The 17,715-nt window shown below is 64.8% G+C and overlaps 1 protein-coding gene across 1 annotated transcript in view; it reads left to right on the top strand.

The window, feature by feature from the left end:
* The window catches only part of UBA7 (ubiquitin like modifier activating enzyme 7), a 57,523-nt gene extending 40,547 nt beyond the window's left edge, over positions 1–16,976 (top strand). Inside the window, exons 18-25 of the mRNA XM_065408785.1 lie at positions 2,828–2,902; positions 5,766–5,955; positions 6,747–6,889; positions 7,428–7,520; positions 7,985–8,179; positions 15,070–15,171; positions 15,690–15,790; positions 16,646–16,976. Coding sequence (XP_065264857.1) covers positions 2,828–2,902; positions 5,766–5,955; positions 6,747–6,889; positions 7,428–7,520; positions 7,985–8,179; positions 15,070–15,171; positions 15,690–15,790; positions 16,646–16,781 — 1,035 coding nt within the window. The 3' untranslated portion in view covers positions 16,782–16,976. The remainder of the gene's footprint in view (positions 1–2,827; positions 2,903–5,765; positions 5,956–6,746; positions 6,890–7,427; positions 7,521–7,984; positions 8,180–15,069; positions 15,172–15,689; positions 15,791–16,645) is intronic.
* The last annotated feature ends 739 nt before the right edge of the window (positions 16,977–17,715 follow it).

The following is a 17,715-nucleotide window of genomic DNA, read 5'->3' as shown; positions in this document are numbered from 1 at the left end:
CGATCCCTCCCCCAGTGCCCCCGGCTCCCATCCTCCCCCCTCCCCTCCCCCGGCTCAGTGCCCCGGTCTCCCCCCCCTTCCCGGCTCAGTACCCTGGGTCTCCTGTCCCTCTTGTTGAGCACCCCTGGCTACGGTCCCGGTCCCGCATCTCAGTACGTCAGGCTCCGATCCTCCTGGCTAAATATTCCTGGTTCCGATCCCCCCAGCTCAGTACTCCGGGCTTCAATCCCCCGGCTCAGTGTCCTGGGTTTCCATCCCCCCGGCTGAGTACCCCAGGCTTCAATCCCCCCGGCTCAGTGCTCTGGACTCCGATGCCCCCGGCTCAGTGCCCCAGGCTCCCATCCCCCCCCGGCTCAGTACCTTGAGCTCCCATCCCCCCCGGCTCAGTAGCTCGGGCTCCCATCCCCCCCTCACCTCCCCCCGGCTCAGTAGCTCGGGCTCCCATCCCTCCACCCCCCCACCCCCCCGGCTCAGTAGCTCGGGCTCCCATCCCCTCAGCTCAATGCTCCCATCCCCCCGACTCAGTACCCAGGGCTCCGATGCCCCCAGTTCAGTGCCCCGGGCTCCCGTGCCCCGGGCTCCCATCCCCCTGTAACGATGCTGCCTTTGGTGGGACACTTCTGAGAGTATCAGTTCAGGACAAATTGCTTAGAGCAGGGCAGTCACAGCCCAAGGCTGGGGTTTCTCCACTTCTAAGGCAAACCAAACCAGACAGAGAGGGCTTTGGTTTTACCTCACTGGCTAACCATAAGTCATACAAGCAATTCCCTTAGACACTTCAGTTTCCCAGTATCACCACCAGTGCCACTCGTTATGTGGATGAATGGTTATGAAAACCAATATCCCAGTAAAAGGAAAAAGGTTCTCCCGATCCCCAAGGACCAAGCCACAGACCCAGGTCAATATACAAATCAGATCTTACCCACAAATCACGCTGTTGCCAATCCTTTAGAATCTAAAATCTAAAGGTTTATTCATAAAAGGAAAAAGATATAGATTAGAGCTAGAATTGGTTAAATGGAATCAATTACATACAGCAATGGCAAAGTTCTTGGTTCAGGCTTGTAGCAGTGATGGAATAAACTGCAGGTTCAAATCAAGTCTCTGGAATACATCCACAGCTGGGATGGGTCATTCAGTCCTTTGTTCAGAGCTTCAGTTTGTAGCAAAGTCAATCCAGAAGTAAGAAGCAGGACTGAAAACAAGATGGAGGAGATGCAGCTGCCTTTTATAGTCTCTTCCCGTGGAAGGACACCCCTTTGTTCTGACTGTGGAAAATCACAGTAGCAAGATGGAGTTTGGAGTCACATGGGCAGGTCACATGTCCGGGCATGACTCAGTTCTTTACAGGCCGACGCCATTGTTCACATGTTAGTTTGAACGTTCCCAGGAAAGCTCAGATGTGGATTGGCGTCTCCCAAAGTCCATTGTCAGTTAAGGGTTTCTTGATTGGGCACTTACTGAGAATAGTCCTTTCTCAAGAAGCTGACCAAATGATTCACTGAGGCTACTTAGAATCAAAACACATTGAGATACAAGTACATAGCCAATATTCATAACTTCAACTACAAAAATGATACACACATACAGACAGCATAATCATAACCAGCAAATCATAACCTTTCCATAGACACCTTACTGGACCTCCTTTGTACAAGATTTGGTGCAACCATAGGACCTTCGTTGCAGCAATGATCTATACATTCACAGTTCATGTCAATAATGTCACAGTGCCACAGGCTCCCATCTCCCCTGGCTCAGTACCTTGGGCTCCGATCCCCCCTGCTCAGTGCCCCGGACCCCGATCCCTCAGGCTCTGATACCCCCCGCTCATTGCCCCGGGCTCCCATCCCCCCAGCTCAGTACTCTGGGTTCCCATCCCCCCGGCTCAGTGACCTGGGCTCCCATCCCCTGGCACAATGCCCCTGGATCCGATCCCCCTGGCTCAGTACCCTGGGTCTCCGATCCCCCTTTTTGAGTACTTCTAGCTCCGATCCCGTGGCTCAGTACCTCGGACTCCGATCCCCCTGGCTCTATACTTCTGGCTCCCATCCCCCCAGCTCAGTGGCCCGGGCTCCATCCCCCTGGCTCAGTGCCCTGGGCTCCCATTCCCCTGGTTCAGTGGCCTGGGCTCCCATCCCCCCGGCTCAGTGCCCCGGGCTCCCATTCCCCTGGTTCAGTGGCCTGGGCTCCCATCCCCCCGGCTCAGTGCCCCGGGCTCCCATCCCCCCGGCTAAAGTGCCCCAGGCTCCCATCCACCCAGTTCAGTGCCCCCGGCTCCCATCCCCGTGGCTCAGTGCCCTGGGCTCCCATCCCCTCGGATCAATGCCCCTGGCTCCGATCCCCCCTGGCTCAGTGCCCTGGTTCTCTGATCCCCCTTGTTGTGTACCCCAGGCTCCAATCCCCACCCCCCAGTAGCCCCCGGCTTGGTATCCCAGGCTCCAATCCCCTTGCTCATACCCTGGGCTCTGATCCCTCTGGGCTCCAATCACCCCCAGGGCCACCAGGCTCAGTACACCGGGCTCTGCCCCCTGTACTTCGCATGGATCTGGTCCCCACCTGAATTCCTGGGCTCTCATTCCCCCCGGGCCTCTATCATTCCACCTCTTGACACCCTTCTAACCCTTCGGCCCTTGCCTCCCGACCCCCCCAGTGCACCCTCCCGCAGGGTCCCCTGAGCCCACAAGTCCCTGCTGCGTTTCCCACAATGGAGCTTCAGCCCCCTGGTTCCTATGACCTGCCCTGGAGCTGCACACGGGGAGGGGAGCCTCCATTGGCTGGACCCCTCCCTGGCCCTGGCCTGACCCCTGGCTTCCCTTGTCCCCAGGAGACCAGCCCCGGGGTCCCCTTCTGGGCAGGACCCAAGAGATGCCCCCAGCCCCTGGAGTTTGACTGCGACAATGTAAGTGGGGAGCAGGTGAGGGTGCCTGCGGGTGGGGGATGGGGCTGTGGGGGCAGGGCCAGTGGTGGAGCCAGGACCCATGCTGCAGGGAGCTCTGTGCTGGGGCTAGTGGATGAGGCGTGGCCCCTGTTGGGGTGGTGCCGGTGTTAGAGTTTGGGTTATGGTGACCGAGGCCCAAGGGGTGGGACCCATGCTAGGGGCAGGGCTCATGTTGGGGGTGAGACTGTGAGGGGCAGGATCTGTGCTTGGGGCAGGGGCTGAGGGGCCTGGGGGCAGGTGGGTGAGTGTGGTCGGGCGATGGCACCAGGTGTGGGCAAGTGGGCGAGGGTGCCAGGCATGGGCGGTTGGACGCGGGTGATGATGCAGGGTACAGGCGGGTGGGTGGATGATGGTGCAGGGCAATGGTGGGTGGGCGATGGTGCCGGGCGTGGGTGGGTGATGGCCCCAGGTGTGGGCGGGTGACAGTGCACGGTACAGGTGGGTGGGTGGACGATGGTGCTGGGCGTGGGCGGGTGACAGTTCAGGGTATGGGTGGGTGAGGGTGCTGGGCATGGGACGGTACAGGGTACAGGCGGTGGGTGGGCGATGGGTGCAGGGTACAGGCAGGTGGGTGGATGATGGCGCAGGATAGAATTATAGGGTTGGAAGGGACCTCAGGAGGTCATCTAGTCCAACCTCCTGCTCCAAGCAGGACCAATTCCCAACTAAATCATCTCAGCCAGGGCTTTGTCAAGCCGGGCCTTAAAAACCTCCAAGGAAGGAGATTCCACCACCTCCCTAGGTAACGCATTCCAGTACTTCACTACCCTCCTAGTGAAATAGTGTTTCCTAATATCCAACCTAGACCTCCCCCAAATATATGGAGATATACACCTATCTCATAGAGCTGGAAGGGGCCCTGAAAGGTCATTGAGTCCAGCCCCCTGCCTTCACTAGCAGGACCAAGTACTAATTTTTACCTCCAATCCCTAAGTGGCCCCCTACAAGACTGAACTCACAACCCTGGGTTTAGGGGGCCAATGCTCAAACCACTGAGCTATCCCTCCCCCCACTACAGGTAGGCGGGTGCATGATGACGCAGGGCGATGGTGCCGGGCACAGAGTGCGGGTGGGTGGACGAGGGCGCCAGGCATGGGCGTGTGATGGTGTCCCCCACTTCCTGCAATTCACTGTGACTCTAGCTAGCCAGTAAAACAGAAGGTTGATTAGACGACAGGAACACGGTCTAAAACAGAGCTTGTAGGTACAGAAAACAGGACCCCTCAGTCAGGTCCATCCTGGGAGGTGGGGAGCCCAGACCCAGGTTCTGGGCCTCCCTCTATCTCCCCAGCCAGCTCCAAACTGAAACTCCCTCCAGCAGTCTCACCCAGCCACACCCCCAGCTCCTCCTCCAGCCTCTGTCCAGTTTCCCCGGCAGAAGGTGTCACCTGGCCCCAACCCCCTCCTGGGCTCAGGTTACGAAGGGCAGCCGCTGACCGTCAAGTATCATCCCTCAGTGAAGTCACCCCCTTATTGCCCATCACCATCTAGTATTGGTGCAGTACCCCAGGGAAACAGAGGCACGCCCCGTGTTAGCAGAAGACAGTAAACTAGTAAAACCCCCATGCAACATTACCAGGTTAATACTCCCTCCTCTATCACAGATGGTGCAGGGTATGGGCGACTGGATGATGGCCAGGGCAATGGTGCCGGGTATAGGCGGGTGACGGTGCAGGGTACAGGCGGGCGGGTGGATGATGGCACAGGGCGATGGTGACAGTGCAGAGCACAGGCGGATGGGTGGGCACCGGGCGGGGGCGGGTGATGGTGCAGGGTATGGGTGGGTGGGTGATGGTGCCGGGTGTAGGCGGGTGGGCATGCGTGACAGTGCAGGGTAAAGGCGGGTGGGCAGACAACAGCGATGGGTGATAGTGGGGGGCGAGGGCATTGGGCATGGGTGCGTGACGGTGCAGGGTACGGGTGGGTGGGTGATGGTAAGGGTGGGTGTGCATGGGTGCCGGGTGCCGGTGACGGTAAAGGGTACAGGCGGTAGGTGGGCGAGTGTGCCGGGTGTGTGCGGGTGATGGTGCAAGGTACTGGCAGTCGGGTGGGCGAGGGCGCTGGGTGTGGGCGAGTGACTGTGCAGGGTACAGGAGGGTGGGTGGATGATGGCACAGGGTGATGGTGGGTGGGACGGAGCAAGGTACAGGCAGGCGGGTTCATGATGGTGTTGGGCGTGGGTGATGGTGCAGGGTACAGGCGGGCGACTGTATGATGGTGCTGGACCTGGGTGCAGAGTACACACGGGCAGGTGGGCAAGGGCACTGGGCATGGTTGGGTGATGGTGCAGGGTACGAGCGGGCGTGTGGCCGAGGACTCCGGGCGTGGGCGGGTTACAGTGCAGGGTAGAGGCGGGTGGGTGCAGAGACAGACGGGTGTGTGGATGATGGCACAGGGCAATGGCACCAGGTATGGGCGGGTGATGGTGCAGGGTACAGGCTGGCGGGTGAATGATGGCGCAGGGCAATGGTGGGTGGGGCGGGTGACAGTACAGAGCACAGGCCGACAGGTGGGCAAGGGTGCTGGACATGGGTGGGTGATGGTGCAGGGTACGGATGGGCAAGGGCACTGGGCAATCATTTTGGGCGTGGGTGGTTGACAGTGCAGGGTACAGGCGGGCGGGAGAGGTGGGAGATGGAGGGGTGGAGCAGGGAGTGTAGGGGGAGGGGTCGGACAGGTAGGTGTGGGACAGGGAGAGCAGGGGGAGTGGTGGGACAGGGAGAACAGGGTTCGGGGTCGGACAGGGAGGGGTGGGACAGAAGGAGCAGGGACTGCCCCCCGCCCCCCCCCCCCCCCCCCCCGCTGAGCCAGGCTGTATTCACAGAGCACCCACATGGAGTATATCATGGCAGCTGCCAGCCTCTTTGCCCAGACTCACAGGCTGCAGGTGCCCCGGGACCGGGCAGCTGCCAGGGAGACACTACGGGACATGGCCGTGCCTCCCTTCCAGCCGGAGGTGGGGTTGCGGATCCCTGTCACGGAGGAGGAAATGGAGGAGGCGCCCGCCAGGGTCGGTAAGGGCCATGCTTGGGCCGCGGTGCCAGAGGCTGTGCAGCGGGGGAGGGAAGTGGGTGCCGGCCGTGGCAGGGAGCTCAGCCTGGTGCCAGTTGGGTGGGAGGGGCTCTGCCTGGTGCCGGCAGGCAGGGAGCTCTGCTTGACGCGGGGGGGGGGGGGGGGGGGGCTCTACTCTGTCCTGTGGGAGTCGGCGGCCAGGCACCCCAGGGCCCAGTGCAGAGCAGCCCATCGCCCTCTGCAGACACCTGCAGGCTCGCTGGCCTGGCTTGGACCCTTCTGGAGTTGTCATTTCCCTCGCAGGCGCCGCCTTGGACAGCCCCTGCCCACCAGCCTGCATCTCCATTTGTACCTGCTGTCCAGGGCGGGTGGGTGCCCCCCACCTGGGCCAGGGGAATCCTGTCCCAGCCTGGCTCCCTGGGGAAAAGGGCGCCCTGACTCCAACACAGCCCTCGCTGGGGCTCAGATGGCATTGGCACAGGCAGGGCTTGAGCCTGGCCTGTTCCTTGCCTGAGGCTTGGCTGCAGGGCCCATGCTGTCCCTGGGCCCCTCCGAGGTGTGTACTGGCCCTGCTCCCCAATGGGCACCTCGCAGGCCCTGCTCTGCTGGCCTGGCAGGGCTCCTGGCACCATCCCAGAACAGCCCAGGGCAGTGCCTGCTGGGGACATTGCTGTCCGTGGCTTCACCCCAGGACGGCGCTCAGCCCCAGTCTCCCTGCCAGAGCTGCCCCACCCTGCTGCTGGCTCAGGGGTTTCCTGAGTACCACAGATGGGCCCGGGGGACCAGCCCCCAGCTGCAGCCCCACTGTTCTCTGTGTCCCCTGCAGACGAGGAGCAGCTGGCAGCGCTGAGGCAGGAGCTGGCAGAGCGCAGACGGGCACTGCTGGAGGGGGGGTGCGGTAGCACCCACCTCATGGAGCCTATCCACTTTGAGAAGGTAGCGGGGGCTGCGCTGGCCAGGGTCACTCTCCCCCTGGGACAGATGGGGTGGGTGGCCGGCCTGGTTGGCATCGCCCAGGGGCTGGGGCTGCAGGAGATTCCAATGTGCCCAGGGGCAGCATGAGGGGCTAGGGTGGAGCATACGGCCCCACCAGCGGGCTGGTCTTTGCCCTGTGGGCGCTGTCTGGGCAGGGACTGTCTATTACTGCCACGTGGGGTCGGGCAGGAGCCAGTGAAGCTACGCAGGGTCGGGCAGGGGCCGGGGTGGCCATGCAGGGTCAGGCAGGGGCTGGCATGGCCACGTGGGGTCAGGCAGCAGTTGTGCAGGGGCTATTGAAGCCACGTGGGTCGAGCAGGGGCTGGCATGGCCACATGGGGTCAGGCAGGGGCCACGGGTCGGGAAGTGCCCAGAGTTGCCAGGCAGCTGGCTGTCCGTGTCACTCAGAACAGGGGTTCATGTCAGAGATGTGCTGGGCACCCGCGTGCCCCCCCCCCCCCCCAGTTCTCATCACTCTCCTCTCGCACTGGCCCTGCAGGACGATGACAGCAATGGCCATGTGGATTTCATCATGGCCGCGTCGAACCTGCGGGCTGCGAACTATGGCATCGCCCCTGCCGACTGGCACAAGGTGCGGGGGGACAGTCCTCCCAGGGAGAGAGGTGGGGTGGGGGCAGGGCCATGCACCCCCAGGGACAGACACGGGGCGGGGGTGGGGTGATGGCCTCCCCGGGGACAGATGAAGGGTGGGGCCGGGGCCATGCGCCTCCCGGGGACAGACGCGGGGCGATGGGCACCCCTGGGACAGATGCAGGGCAGGAGTGGGGCGACAGTCCCCCCGGGCACAGACACGGGTTGCGGGTGGGACGACGGGCCCCCTGGGAACAGACGTGGGATGGGGGTCGGATGATGGGCCCCCCGGGGACAGACACAGGGTGGGGTCGGGGCTGGGGCTATGGGCCTCCCTGGGGACAGATGAGGGGTGGGGGCAGAGGTGGAGGTGGGGCAAAGGCCTCCCCAGGATAGCTGCGAGGTTTGGGGCCCTGCGCCCGCCCCTGGCAGCTGCTGCTGACACAGTTCCCTGTTGCCTGGCAGAGCAAGCGGGTAGCGGGCAGGATCGTGCCCGCCATTGCCACCACGACGGCGGCAGTGGCCGGATTGGCATGCCTGGAGCTCTACAAGCTGGTGTGGGGTCACCGGGACCTCGGCTCCTACTGCAACAGTTTCCTGCAGCTTGCGGAGCCGCTGCTCGCCCGCTTCCGGCCCCTGTCGCCCCCAGCCACTTACAAGGTGAGACCCCATGCCCGGCCTTGCCAATGACCTCCACCGCACCCGGGCAGGGGCTGAGTGGCAGGGAGGGGGGATAGGCCCTCCTCAAGGGCAGCAAAGTCAGTGGCTGGGGGGATGCTGGAACCTGGTGCCCGCGCCCTGGCAGTGAGGGCTGGCCCAGTGCAGCACTAGGAGCCACTGTGCTGCAGGGAGCAGGGTGGGGGTCTCCCCGGCAGTCAGGGCTGGCGCCTATGCTCCAGTGCAGCACAAGGGGTGCTGTGCTGCAGAGACCCATACAGAGTCTCCCCTGGCAGTCACGGCTGGCCTGATGCCCCAGCGTGGCCCTATGGGGACTGTGCCCTGGAGGTACAGTGTGGGAATGGCCCCAGCCTGTGGCCGTGGGGAGGTTGGCACAGGGAAGGTGCGCTGAGGGTCCTGGCTCACTGTTACACTCCCATCTCCTGTGTGCTGTTATCGGCTCTGGGGTGGCTGCCTGGCTGCACCGCGTTCCTCCCCAGCACGGGCTGCATCTCAGTGGTGGTGGAGGGGAGCATAGCTCTGGGCAATGGGCTGCAGCTGTAGCTAGGGATCCCCCACTCTGGAGCAAGGGGAGCCACAGCTGGGGCATTGCAGGGGCGCCGTGCACATGAGTGAGCCTGGCCTATGCTGTGCCCTCTGCCTGGGCGCAGGGCCCAGCATGTGTGGGGGGCCTAGATGCTGTGCACACAGTGTGGGGAGCTGTCCAGCCCCTGACGCCTGGACCATGCTGGGAGCCGGCATCCCAGGGACCGGGGCTCTGCCAACAGCTGCCTGGGCATGGCCGAGCAGCTTTCAGCCAGCCCCTGTAGCCACCCTTCTCTCTACCACGCGGAGCTACCCCTGACCTGCCCCTGGCCAGGCCTTGCTGCACGAGAGCGCTGTGGGGCAGCAGGGGGAGCAGGCAGAGCTGTAGGGCATCGGCGGGCGCAGGCAGAGCTGTGGGGCAGTGGGGGGCTCTGGGGCACCGGGAGGCACATGCAGAGCTGTGGGAATTAGTTGGGGGCTGTAGGGCAGCAGGGAGCAGGCAGAGCTGTGGGGCTGTGGGGGTCTGTGGGGCAGCGGGGGGAGCAGGATGAGTGGTGGGGATCAGTTGGGGGGCTGTAGGGCAGTAGGGGGAAGGCAGAGCTGTGGGGCAGTGGGGAGGGGCTGTAGGGCAGAGGGGGGAGCAGGCAGAGCTGTGGGGGACTATGGGGAGGCTGTGGGGCAGTGGGGGGCTATGGGGTAGTGGGGGGAGCAGGGAGAGCTGTGGGGCAGCGGGGGGCTGTAGGGCAGCGGGAGGGAGCAGGCAGAGCTTTGGGGATCAGTGGGGGGCTGTGGGGCAGTGGGAGGCTATGGGGCAGTGGGGGGACCAGGTGGATCTGTGGGGCAGCAGTCTGAGCTGTGCAGCAGCGGGAGGCTCTGGGGCAGAGGGGGGAGCAGGCAGAGCTGTGGGGCAGCAGTGGGAGCAGGTGCAGCTGTGGGGCAGCGGGGCCTGTAGGGCAGCGGAGGGAGCAGGCAGAGCTGTGGGACAGTGGGTGGCTGTACAGCGGATGGTGGAGCAGGCAGAGCTGTGGGGCAGTGGGGGGCAGTAGGGCAGAGGGAGGAGCAGGCAGACCTGTGGGGCAGCAGGGGCTGTAGGGCAGAGGGGGGAGCAGGCAGAGTTGTGGGGTAGCAGGGGCTGTAGTGCAGAGGTGGGACAGGCAGAATTGTGAGGATCAGTGGGGGGCTGTAGGGCAGTGCAGGGAGCATCAGATATGTGGGGCAGCGGGGTCTATAGGGAAGCAGGCAGAGATATGGGGCAGTGGGGGGCTGTATGGCAGCGGGGAACAGGCTGATCAGTGCGGCAGCGGGGTTTTGTAGGGCAGAGGGGGGAGCATCAGAGCTCTGTGGCAATGAGGGGCTGTGGGTAGCGGGGCAGCAGGCAGAGCTGTTGGGCAGCGGGGTTCTGTAGGGCAGAGGGGGGAGCAGGCAGAGCTCTGTGGCAATGAAGGGCTGTGGGGTAGCGGTGGGAGCAGGCAGAGCTGTGGAGATCAGTGTGGGGCTGTAAGGCAGAGGGGGGAGCAGGCAGAGCTGTGGGGCAGCGGTGGGCTGTAAGGCAGAGGGGGGAGCAGGCTGAGGTTTGGGGATCAGCAGGGGGCTGTGGAGCAGCGTGGGGAGGAGACAGAGCTGTGGGGATCAGTCGGGGGCTGTAGGGCAGCGAGGGGAGCAGGTAGAGCTGTGGGGATCAGTGGGGGGCTGTAGGGCAGTGGGGGGAGCATCAGATATGTGGGGCAGCGGGTCTATAGGGAAGCAGTGGGAGCAGGCAGAGATATGGGGCAGTGGGGGGCTGTATGGCAGAGGGGGAAGCAGGCAGAGCTGTTGGGGGCTGTGAGGAAGTGGGGGGAGCAGGCAGAGCTGTTGAGATCAGCGGGGGGCTGTGTGGGGAGCAGGCAGAGCTGTGTGGCAGCGAGGGGCTGTAGGGCAGGGAGAGGAGCAGGAGGAACTGTGGGGATCAGTGGAAGGGCTGTGGGGCAGTGCGGGTAGCAGGCAGAGCTGTGGGACAGTGGTGGGAACAGGCTGAGCTGTGGAGCAGTGGGGGCTATAGGGCATTGGGTGGAGCAGGCAGAGCAGTGGGGGGCTGTGGGGAAGTGCGGGGAGCAAGCAGAGCTCTGGGTCAGTGGGGGGCTCTGAGGCAGTGGGGGAAGCAAGCAGAGCTGTGGGACAGCGAGGGGTTGTAGGGCGGGGGGCAGGAAGAGCTGAGGGGATCAGTGGAGGCGCTGTGGGGCAGTGCGGGGAGCAGGTAGAGCTGTGGGGCAGTGGGGGGAGCAGGCTGAGCTGTGGGGCAGTGGGGGGCTGTAGGACAGTGGGGGGAGCAAGCAGAGCTGTAGGGCAGTGGGAGGCTGTAGGGCAGCGGGGGGAGCAGGTGGAGCTGTGGGGCAGCGGGTGAAGCAGACAGAGCTGTGGGGAGCAATGTGGGGCTGTAGGGCAGCGGGGGAGCAGGCAGAGCTGTTGGACAGTGGGGGGCTGTAGGGTAGAGAAGGGAGCAGGCTGAAGTTTGGGGATCAGCGGGGGGCTGTGGGGCAGCAGGGTAGCAGGGGCTGTAGGGCAGAGGGTGGAGCAAGCAGAGCTGTGGGGGGCTGTAAGGCAGCGGGGGGAGCAGGCAGAGCTGTGGGGTAGCAGAGGCTGTGGGGTAGTGGGGGGAGCAGGCGGAGCTGTGGGGGGCTCCAGGGCAGTGGGCAGAGCTGTGGGGTTCTGCAGGGTACTGTGGGGCAGTTCTGGGAGTAGGCAGAGCTGTGGGGATGAGCCGAGGGCTGTAGGGTAGCGGGGGAACAGGCTGAACTCTGGGGATCAGTGGGGGGCTGTAGGGTAGTGGGGAGCCATGGGGCAGCGGGGGCCTGTGTGCAGAGCAAGGGCTGAGCACAGGGCCTGTTACTATGGGGTGGGGGGCAGGAGCCATCTGTCTGTGGGGCATGGTGGGGAGAGGCTGTCTGTGGAGCCAGGGGCCATCCCGTCCCAAGTTTGGGTGCTCAGCATGGAGCCCCTGGCCATCTCTAGCTCTCCCCCTCCAGCGTCACCCAGCATCTGCTCCCATCTCTGCTGTGTGCCAATGCCTGGCTCCCCCCGGGCCTTCGACGGGCACCCTCCCAGCTCTTCTCCCCACCAGCCTGTGAGGGACATCCCCCACATTCTTCTCCCCCATCTGGGACGGGCACCCCCCGCTCTGCTCCCCTCCGCAGGCCTGACACTCCGCTTGAGCAGCAGATGGGGAGCGGGGGGAAGGGGGAGATTGGGACCATGTGTCGGGGGAGGAGGCAAGTTTCCTGCTGCACAGGAAGCGCTGACGGGAGCCAGGCTGCCTGTGGGGGCGGGGGAAGGGGAGCCAGGCTGGCTGGGGCGGCAGGGAAGAGGAGGCGCCAAACATTTGTCTCTCAGTGTATTTCCACTAACGCAGCCAGGTCAGCTACCGGCCTGCACTTGCCTTCCCGCAGCCCCCCCCTCTCCCCCCGGCAGTGCACCCCCCCCCCAGGAGCAGGGCACCCCACAGCCTGGCCAGGACCCCAGCAGCAGCAACACCGCAGCTCCTGGGCCTGGGGTGCAATGGGGTTGGGAGCTGGTCCCAGCGTGGGTAAGGAGAGCACCCCCTACAGGGGCAAGGGGGCCGGCCCTGTGGGCCAGGGAGAACCCCCTGCTCCACACCCTGCTGCACAGCCCCTCGTCTATGCTGGCCCAACCCCTGACAACCAGGGAAGAGCGCCCCCTGCTGAGTGGTCCAAACTGCAGCCCAAGGGGGTCCGGAGCCCCTCTTAAGGCCTGGGCGCCTTGGGGGAGCCCTTCCCTGGCTGGGAGACCAGTGGGGCCATGGCTCCAGCACACAGCGGCTGGCAGGAGAGCAGGCCAAGGGCGGCAGGGGCAGGGCCTGGCTGCCCTGAGCATGCTGAGCTCTGGCTCAATGTGCGGAGGAGCGGAGACGTCCGGGTCAGCGCCCTGCTGCCCTTGGGGGCAGGAAGGGGGCGCAGGCTGGCAAGAGTGGAACAGTCTCCTGCCAGCCAGGAGCGGCGCCAGGGTTTTTGCCGCCCTAAGCAGCAGCGCTTCTCTGAGCATTCAGCAGGCCTGGGGTCTTCGGCGGCGGGGGTCCTTCCACTCCGTGTCTTCGGGGCACTTTGGCGGCCGGTCCCGGAGTGAGTGAAGGACCCGCCGCCGAATCTCCGCCAAAAACTCGGAGCGGAAGGACCCCCCGCCGCTGAATTTCTGCCGAGGGCGGCAAAATGCCGCCCCCCAAATCCTGCCGCCCTAGGCGACCGCCTAGGGTCGCCTACTGGAAGCGCCGGCCCTGCTGCCAGCCCCCGTGGGAGCGTCAGCCCCTTGCCCAGATGGGACCTGAGGTGCTGGGAGCGGACGAGCTGCGCCAGGTTCACCCAGCGGGGCATCAGGCAGGACTTGAACCCGGGAATCCAGGGGCACAGCTGGCATCTCCCAGGCTGGGCTGAGGGGATGTGGGGCAGTGCCCACATAGGCAGGTCCCCCAGCTCCGTGTGGGGGCTAGAGGAGGAGCTGTGCCATGGCAGGCACAGGGTTAACTCCGCCAGGCTCCGCCAGGCTGCAGGTGGCGAAGGGGGTGGGGTGGGGGGAGGGGCCAGGTGCTAATGCCTTGTCCCACTCGGGTGAGAAGGGGTGGAGTCCCGCTCAGCACTTGGCAAGAGCAAATGGCCAGGGCCAGCTGCAGCAAATGGCCAGGCTGTTCCGCTCCCAGCACACTCACCCCAGCCCCAGCTGCCCAGCCAGGGGCCATGCTCAGCTCTGCCAGGCTTGCTGCAGGGGCTTTCTCAGGTCCTGCAGCCTCTGCGCCTCAGTTTCCTTACCATGAGCTCACTGCCTGAAGGGCGGCAGAGTGGCCAGGAGCAGGGAGCTGGGACTTGGCACAGTGGGGGCTCTGCTGGAAGGCAGAGCAGAGAGCCCAGCAGGGGAGGGGCAGGGGGCTGGCTTGCCCTGGGGCTGGCACTGAGTAGCGTGGGCACTAGGCCTGGGAGTGAAGCTGTGAGGCTGGGGGAAGTGCTGTGGGCTGACCAGTTGTGATGCAGGAGGTGGCTGGGGCGACTGTGCTGCCCCCTAGATCTCTGCAGCCTGGGGTGGAGCCAGCTGGGGCGATGCTGGCCCTGGGTTGGGGGGATGAGCCATGCCAGGGCCGAGCCAGTAAGAACTCCTGCCCCCGAACCCCAGGCACTCCAGTCATCTCCCCTTTGACGGCCTCGTGTGCCCTGTGTGCTCTCCCCACATCCGGGCTGCCCAGAAAGGCCTGGCTTGTTGGCAGTCGAAGCCGCCCCCAGCCCCAGCTGGCTGGGTCCTGTGCAGGGCAGAGGCCCGCAGGGCTTGGCAGAAGAAGTGACTGACTGTGTGTGTGCGGGGGGAGCACTGCCTCAATGGGGCTTTGTGCAGGGCTGCCCCGCCCGGCCTCTCCAGAGCTCAGCAGCCCAGACCCCCCTGGTGCTGGCAGCGCTGGAGGCACAGACAGCAGCGGGGGCCATGCCAGTCCCTCACCAAGGCAATGCTCACAGGGGAGCTATATGCCTGGGCACAGCCCACAGGGGAGGGGGGTTGTCCCCTGTCCCAGCCTGGCCAGCCAGGGGCTCCAGCTCCCCGTGGGGCGGGCAGAGCTTGTGCCCAAGTCTGCTTGGGGCTGTGCTGTGCCCTGTCTCCACCTCCAGTGTCCCCTCCCCCCCCCCCCCCGGCCGTATGTCCTGCCCTGACCTCTGCATCCTGCCCATCCCAATGTGAGGGGACGGGGGGGGGGGGGGCGCTGGGCATGGCCCCCATGCCCTAACACTGCTGCGCCGAGATGCAGGGTCCTGTTTGCACTCACCCTCACCAGCCAGCGGCCAGGACTGGGACAGGCATCGAGGAAGTGGGCTGAGTGCTGGATTGGCCAGGGAGGCTCTGGGCCCCACTGTCAGGATGTGGATTTTCTAATTCACATTCTGGAGTGATTTTGATTATTCTGAAAAGGAGGGAATTGCAAAAGGGACCAGCCAGGCAAACCGCCCCCCTGGCTCGGCTGGTGCCCCTCAGCTCCGACCCGCAGCCCCTGCTAGCCCAGCCCTAGGCTCCCTCCACAGCTCTGGCAATGCCCCTCACTCCTGACCCACAGCCCCTGCTAGCCCAGCCCCGAGCTCCTGCCAGCTCTGGTGATGCCCCCCACGACCCGCAGCCCTGTATTAATGGGCAGCGCAGGGAGAGATCCGTGTGCCATTGTTGAGGGGCAGTGCCAGTGTACATGGCCATGCACAGAGCTGGTGCTCGGGGGGGGGGGAAAACAGATGGGGAGACCCAGCTCCCTGGCCCTGTGGTCGCTACAGAGGGGTGGGGGGAGGGGGGTGCCGCCACATGCTGACATCAGCCTGCCCTTGTGTCCCCACCAGTATGGCCAGGAGGTGTGGAGCTGCTGGCATCGAGTCGAGGTGCCCGGGATCGGCGCCCACAGGGAGGAGCTGAGCCTGCAGGAGCTCCTGGACCAGCTGCAGGTGACCCTCCCCCCCAACCCCCCACCAGAGCCTGGGCTGTGGGAACAGGCCTGTGCCCCCCCCATCCTGCTGATCCCCCCTTTCCCTCTGGGACCTGAGCCGTGTCCCCACTGCCTAGAGGCAGTGGCTGGGCCTTGGGCAGTCTGCCCCCACCCCAGGCAGGCACTCACCTCCCCCGCAGCTCTCACCCACCCCCTACCCAGGTCTCTCTGGGGTGCCCACTGCCAGACATGGCTGCTTGGGAAGGTCTTGGCTGGCCCACTTTCTCTAGACAGCCCCCTGCATGCTGGCCTAGTCCAGGCACATCCAGTCTGGGACTTGTGCTGGGGGGAGCCACTGATGCTACCCAATGGCTGGAGAAACAGCCTCGTCTGGGGCTTGGGAGAGACCCGGGGATGGGGGGGAGACCCCCCACTTACACCTTTTTTCCTATTCCACAAAAGCCTATGGGAAGCGAGTGCCCAGTGCTGGGCCTGGCACTGACCTGCCCAATCCCTGTCGCCCCTCCTGCCTTACAGGGGGTGCACGGCCTGCCAGTGCGCACAGTGCTGTGGGGGGTGACCATTCTCTATGCCAGCTTCTGGGCCAAGCAGAAACGCGAGGCACAGCTCGCCCGCAGGTAGGCGTTGTCTTGGGCCTCTGGGCTGGCAGCCGGCTCTCCTCTGGCCCTGGGCTGGCTGCCCTCCCTCTGCAGGGGGCTGATGGGTCTGCAGCAGGGGGCATCACCCCATGAGCCCCCATCCCAAGTGAGGTCCTGGGGACCAGCACCAGCTCCCCCCGCTACCAGCTCCTGCGTAACCCACTGCCCTTCCCCCACCAGTCGCCAGGACTCCAGCTCCCCCCTGCCCCTCCCCCTCCCCCTCTCCAGGGCTCCAGTTCTCCCCCCTGCTGCCCCTCCCCCCGCTCACCAGGACTCCAGCTCCCCCCCTTCTCTGACAGCTGCATCACTGGCTCCCAGCCAGTCTGACCACTGGGTAAACATCCTGCTTCCTGCATTGGGACCCCCGCCCGGCCCCTTGCTGGCAGCGCTCAGCAGGAAGGCCCCGAGGGCCAGGTGGCATTGCCCTCAGGCCTGGCCATGGGAGCTCCTCCAGCCAAAGACCCCTGCCAGCACCCCTGGGCTCGGCGAGGAGCAGGACTGGGACCAGGGTCAGCATGGGGGGGGGGGGGCGCTAGGGGAGCCTGGCGAGGGGCAGGGACCGACCCCCGCAGGGCTGGCATGGAGAGTCACTCAGAGCTTGGGGTGTTGCCCCAGGCAGGCCGGCTGGACGCCCACAGAGAGGGGCTCTTCAAACCTGGCTTTGGGTGCTTGGAACCCAGCCCCCTCCCCAGCCAGGGCTGTGCCCACTGGCACTGCCAAGTCTCCACTGATGCAGGGTCGCCAGGGGTTTGACTGGCACAGCCTCTGGGCACATACACTGGGCCTGGCTCCTGCTGGATGTCCCGTGGCTTATTTACCCTTCCCCTTCCCTAGACTGACGCAGCTGGTGGGCGGTCCCCCTGGAGCAGCCTGGCCGCCCCCCCGGATCCTGGTGCTGGACCTGGTCTGCGAGGACGAACAGGACGACGACGTCTTACCGCCCGTGCATGTTCGGCTGCCCTGTGGCTGAGCGAAGCCTGCTGCTGGACGCCTCCCTGGGCACAGACAGGCAGCGGGGGCTTGGCTGTACGCTACAGGGCCCCTGAGATGCTCAGCAGGACGCTGGCCCCCTTCTCACCAGCCTGGCAGTGGAGAGCCCAGGATGTAGATGGGCACACTAGGAGCAAGGCCTGCCCCCGCACTCCCTACAGCTAATAAACCCCTGCCCCGTCAGTAGGAGCCAGAGGACTGCTCATTCTGGGGGGGGTTGGGCAGTGCCTCCATCCGTTAACTCACCTGCTGCAATTCTCCTGCTGAAATGGGGAGGGGCATAACAGGTTCAATAGCCCCACTCCCCAGGCAGCTTCTGGGACAGCGAGGGGCCTGGCTGGAGGTGTTTTGAGGACCCCCTAGTCCCAGGACAGTCTGGCACCAGCGCCAACTCTGTGCCACAGATCGGGGCCCAGCCTGGTGCCGCCTCAACCATGGGAGCTGGGCATGGCAGCCTCGGATGGGCAGGGGCAGGACAGCTTGGCACCCCCCACCGGCGGCTCCCTGGCAGCTGGCGAGGGAAAAGGGGGAAATCAGCATTTCAATGGGTGTGCCCTGTGCGTGCAGTATGATTGTGCAGCATGCAGTGCATGCATGTGCACTGTGGGGGAGTGCGTGTGCGTGCATTAATCATTCTGTGTGTGGGGGTGCGTGCACTGCGTGTGCACCATCTGGGTGAGCCAGGCTCCCTCCCCTGCCCCAGTGCAGGCTGCAGCCACCCAGGTGAAGCTGGCACAAAGCCCCTGGTGAGGACAAGAGCACACTGGGCCAGTGACGGGCTCTGGCCGTGCCCGGCGCTGCCCCCTCTCCCCCAAGCGTGGGCTCCGGCTGCGCATTCCATACAAAAGCTGTTTGTTTATTTACATAGCCGGGTACAAATGCAGAGCTGGGACAGGAATGTGCCGGGGGTGGGA

The sequence above is a fragment of the Emys orbicularis genome, chromosome 7, assembly GCF_028017835.1.
Source record: "Emys orbicularis isolate rEmyOrb1 chromosome 7, rEmyOrb1.hap1, whole genome shotgun sequence".
NCBI lineage: Eukaryota > Metazoa > Chordata > Testudines > Emydidae > Emys > Emys orbicularis.
This window is presented reverse-complemented; position numbering and strand designations above follow the sequence as displayed.